The sequence below is a fragment of the Eimeria mitis genome, genomic scaffold (assembly GCF_000499745.2).
Source record: "Eimeria mitis Houghton genomic scaffold, Emh_scaff3268, whole genome shotgun sequence".
Taxonomy (NCBI): domain Eukaryota; phylum Apicomplexa; class Conoidasida; order Eucoccidiorida; family Eimeriidae; genus Eimeria; species Eimeria mitis.
Window position 1 is genome coordinate 195 of NW_013571607.1, and position 705 is coordinate 899.

The 705-nt window shown below is 51.2% G+C and overlaps 1 protein-coding gene across 1 annotated transcript in view; it reads right to left on the minus strand.

The window, feature by feature from the left end:
- Nucleotides 1–3: 3 nt before the first annotated feature.
- EMH_0064150 (uncharacterized protein) overlaps nt 4–705 on the minus strand; it is a gene marked incomplete at both ends in the record, with an annotated part of 3,564 nt that continues 2,862 nt past the window's right edge. The window contains 2 exons of the mRNA XM_013498216.1: nt 4–102; nt 535–633. Coding sequence (XP_013353670.1) covers nt 4–102; nt 535–633 — 198 coding nt within the window. The remainder of the gene's footprint in view (nt 103–534; nt 634–705) is intronic.

Consider the following 705-nt stretch of genomic DNA (forward strand, 5'->3'; position numbering starts at 1 on the left):
AACTCATCCACCGCGTCCACCGTCGTCCCCGCCGCCGAGCTGACGATACACCGCAGCTGCCCCGCCAGCGCGTTCAGCAGCTGAGACTTTCCCACGTTCGGCCTGTGTAAACCCTAAACCCTAAACCCTAAACCCTAAACCCTAAACCCTAGACACTAAACCCTAAACCCTAGATAGTAGACAGGAGACAGTAGACAGGAGAAAGGAGGAAGGAGAGAGGAGAAAGAATAGAGGCTAAAGATGAGATTTTACTGTGTAAACCCTAAACCCTAAACCCTAAAACCTAAACCCTAAACCCTATACACTAAACCCTAAACCCTAGACACTAAACCCTAGACAATGGACACTAAACACTAAGGACTAGAGGATAAAGATTAAAGCTGAGATTCTCCTACGTTAGGTCTACGTAAACCCTAAACCCTAAACCCTAAACCCTAAACCCTAAACCCTAGAGCTGAACGATGACTTGTAAACCCTAAACCCTAAACCCTAAACCCTAAACCCTCGGTATGAGTTGTAAACCCTGTGCTGCACCTTCCTATGATGGCGACTTTCGTGTAGCTGCTGTAGCCGCCGCGAGGAGCAGCCGGCAGCAGACGACGGGAGACAGACGGCCGCCAGCTGTCTATACACCTGAACGCAGCAGCAGCAGCAGCAGCAGCAGCAGCAGCAGCAGCAGCAGCAGCAGCAGCAGCAGCAGCAGCA